This window comes from Malurus melanocephalus, unplaced genomic scaffold (assembly GCF_030028575.1).
Source record: "Malurus melanocephalus ecotype Western Australia unplaced genomic scaffold, MMel_1.1 scaffold_525, whole genome shotgun sequence".
In the NCBI taxonomy this organism is placed as follows: Eukaryota; Metazoa; Chordata; class Aves; order Passeriformes; family Maluridae; genus Malurus; species Malurus melanocephalus.
The window spans coordinates 415,315-418,968 of NW_026623757.1; the positions used below are offsets into that span (position 1 = coordinate 415,315).

The window sequence follows — 3,654 nt, forward strand, 5'->3', positions numbered from 1 at the left end:
AGACTGCCCAGGGAAGTGCYGGAGCCATCATTTGTCCCMAAATGTGKRGGTGTGGCACTTGGGGACAGGRATTACTGGTGATCATGGTGGTGGTGCTTGAKGGTTRGACCTGAYGATCTCAAGGGTCTTTTCCAACCTTWAGGACTCYRTGGTCCTGTGACTCCATGGCTCTGTCACATTTTGTCCTTCGTGACCAGTTGTTGGCACCACGTGAAGCAAGGTGGACATGGCGGGGATGGATCAGATCCACATCCCTTCCCAGTGCTATTCTGAGAGAGATGACAGGTTTTTACTTGTATTTAATCACAGGATTTTATTTCCCTGTGCTGCTTTACCTCACCTGAGCTTTCATCCCCAGAGCGTTGACGCCTCAGCCGGGCACCATGACAGCGCCGTCCCCCAACCTGTCGTGCCACCACTCCATCGACGACTTCCGCAACAGCGTCTACTCCACGCTCTACTCCATGATCAGCATCACGGGCTTCGTGGGCAACGGCGTGGTGCTGTATGTGCTGATCCGCACGTACCGCCAGAAAACCGCCTTCCAGGTCTACATGCTCAACCTGGCCCTGTCCGACTTCCTGTGCGTGCTGACCCTGCCCCTGCGCGTCATCTACTACGTGCACAAGGGCCACTGGTTCTTCAGCGACTTCTTGTGCCGCCTCTCGTCCTACGCGCTCTACGTCAACCTCTACTGCAGCATCTTCTTCATGACGGCCATGAGCTTCTTCCGCTGCATCGCCATCGTCTTCCCGGTGCGCAACGTGGGCCTGGTGTCGGAGAAGAAGGCCAAGATCGTGTGYGTCTGCATCTGGGTGTTCGTCACGCTGACGAGCGCGCCCTTCCTGCGCAACGGCACCTACCAGCACGGCAACAAGACCAAGTGCTTCGAGCCGCCGGAGAACTCCCAGAAGACGAACATGGTGGTGATCCTGGATCTCATCGCCCTCTTCGTGGGCTTCATCTTCCCCTTCGTCGTCATCACCATCTGCTACACCATGATCGTGCGGACGCTGCTGCGCAACTCGCTGCGCAAGAACGAGGCCAACCGGCGCAAGGCCGTGTGGATGATCGTCATCGTCACGGCCACGTTCCTGGTGAGCTTCACGCCCTACCACGTGCTGCGCACCGTGCACCTGCACGCKCTGCGCCTGCGCGGCCCCGGCTGCGGGGATGCCGTGTTCCTGCAGAAAGCCGTGGTGGTCACCCTGCCCCTGGCAGCCGCCAACTGCTGCTTTGACCCCCTCCTCTACTTCTTCTCCGGGGGAAATTTCCGGCAGAGGTTGACCACGCTGAGGAAGGCGTCTTCCTCCAGCTTGTCGCAAGCCTTCAGGAAAAAGATCTCCGTGAARGACAAGGAGGAGGAACCCTTTGGAGAAAGCCAGAGGGAGAATGGAAGGGCRGCCGTGGCACCTTTGTAAGGAGGTTAAACTTCCCCTGAGAGCTCTGGTGAGGGATGGAGAGCTCCAAACTCTTCCAGAAGATGGGATGGAGGCTTGCAAGCCTTTGTTGTGATTAAATAACTGTGGGCAGTCCCTGGTTTGTGGTACTTGGTGGCAGAGCCACTGCTGGGGCTGGGCTGGGAYCCCCAGAGCCACGTGGGACAGAGCAGCCACCCCCAGCAAACGGTGCAGCTGCTGATAAACTCCCAAACCCCCTTCCAAGGCTGTATTTGGGCATTTGCTTCATTTCACAACTCTCAAAGAGCGTTAATTTCCCGAGCCAGTGGGAAATGTAAACAGCGCTGGCGGCGTGTGGGGAGCTCCTGACAAACAACAAGAGCWGAGTTTTCACTGGATCTTCAACAGCCGCCAAGTTATTTACACTGAGAGGCTGGGATAATTCCTGCCCTGCTCCCAGCTGCCTCTGGATTTTGGGTTTTAGGATTATTGTGTGTGTTCAAGGCTCCCAGGGCTGTCCCTGGGCTGCAAATCAGGATGGGCCCCTCTCCCATCCTCACCAAGCAGCTTTGGTGGGCAGCAGATTTGCCAGTATTTTCCCAATTTCTAGAAAAATCATGGGATCAGCTGTAAAAATTGCAGTATCCTACTGTGCAGGATAATTTAGGAATAAGGATAAAAGGGAAACTTGTTTCAGTGCGACTTGTCCTGTAAGTGATGTCTGCAGGATCTGGATTATCACTCCGGTCTGCAGGAATTTTTGGGTAAAAGTAGAGCTCTGGGTGCTTGGAGTCAGATTTGCCCTTCTCAACTATTGGCTAAAGTTGTTAAATTAATAGAAAATAAAAATAAAGCTCTCTAGGATGTTTGATCTGTTCCAGAGTGTTCACCTCGCCCACATCTGGAGAAAAGAGGCAACAGGAGGCCCTCTAAAAAATCTTTAGGGACAGCTGGAGATCCAAAATCTGATTTTGGATGAGATGTGATGCTGAAAAAACATTGGCTTGTGTTTCTTCTGTAAAGAAAAACTTCAAACTCTTGGATGGAAGGAAACGTTCCTGTACTTTTCTAGCAGATCTGCAGGAAGGTAGCACTCCTGCCTCTGCTGGAGCAGAGCCTGGCTGGAGATGAGCAACACATCCCAACAGAAATAGAAATTCTTGTAGGATTAAACCTCTCAGTTGGAGAAGGAGTTGATAAATGAACAGCAAGTGTGTTTGGATATGGTATTTATGAAGTTACTCGATGTTATCTCGAATAAAGAAAACAGTTTTAGTGGTGAAGAATAACAGTGAGCAAAAGGAGTTTGGCTCGGAAAGGGRTCTGCTTCAGAAATCATCTGTGCAGATAATTAGAGAGTAAACTCACTTTTTACAGCATGGCYCTGCCTCAGCAAAAGGCACTTCAAAAAGCAAATTCACCTGCAGGACAAATGATGGATGTGGATTCCCAAGCAGATCTGAAATTCCTTTGTCAAATTTTAAGGATAAAGTGGCAGAGRGCTGAAAGCTGCTGCTGTAGAGAAGCGTTAGAGACACCCCTCAAACACCCAGGAGGGCAAAGCCCAGAGTTCAAAGCCAGAACTGCAAATTGTTCAGGGAAAGCATGAGGAAGAATTGGCTAAAATTCACTTACAAGGGTCAGCATTGAGTATTCCACTTGTGCCTCCAGGCTTTAAAGGCATTGTGCAGCTGTAAATAAAAATCCTGGGAAACAGTTTCAGAATATGTAAGAATAATATGCCCATCCCCAAATTTTAAAATATTGTACAGTAAAGCTAAACGTGTGTGTATATATATATATATATATGTATATGTTGCAAAGCATTTTTATTGCACCAGAGTTATTTTTTAACCTTTTGCCTTTTTTATTTGAATGAGACAATGGTTATGGCAAAGGAAATGGCAGCTTTTTYGTGTGTGTGTGTTTTGTTTGAAAGTCTCTGTTACGGATCTTTCTTCCCTACAATAAAATTTAATTTGCACACAGCACCAGAGTCTTATATTTGTTTAAGAATAATAATTTATAATGGTGGAATAAATSCTTAGAGCAGCACAGAAGTTGCTGAGATGTTGGGGGCACTCCTGGCCCAGCATTTTGGAGTTATTTTGCTCCAGMCAAACTGGCCTTTGCTGTAGCCCAACATCCCTGGATTCAGGCCACCACCTGCAGGTGCTGCTTGGGGTTTTGATGGTTTTGGTTGACCTTGCAGAGGTGGAGCAGCCCCACAAAAATCTGCTGGAACCTGGATAAA

At 49.5% G+C, this 3,654-nt stretch overlaps 1 protein-coding gene across 1 annotated transcript; it reads left to right on the top strand.

Annotated features, from left to right (window-relative positions):
• The first annotated feature begins 371 nt into the window (after nucleotides 1–371).
• Nucleotides 372–3,345, top strand: CYSLTR1 (cysteinyl leukotriene receptor 1). The gene has a single exon (XM_057381737.1). It carries the CDS (start codon nucleotides 384–386, stop codon nucleotides 1,419–1,421), a length of 1,038 nt encoding a protein of 345 aa, XP_057237720.1. The 5' UTR covers nucleotides 372–383; the 3' UTR covers nucleotides 1,422–3,345.
• Nucleotides 3,346–3,654: the final 309 nt, after the last annotated feature.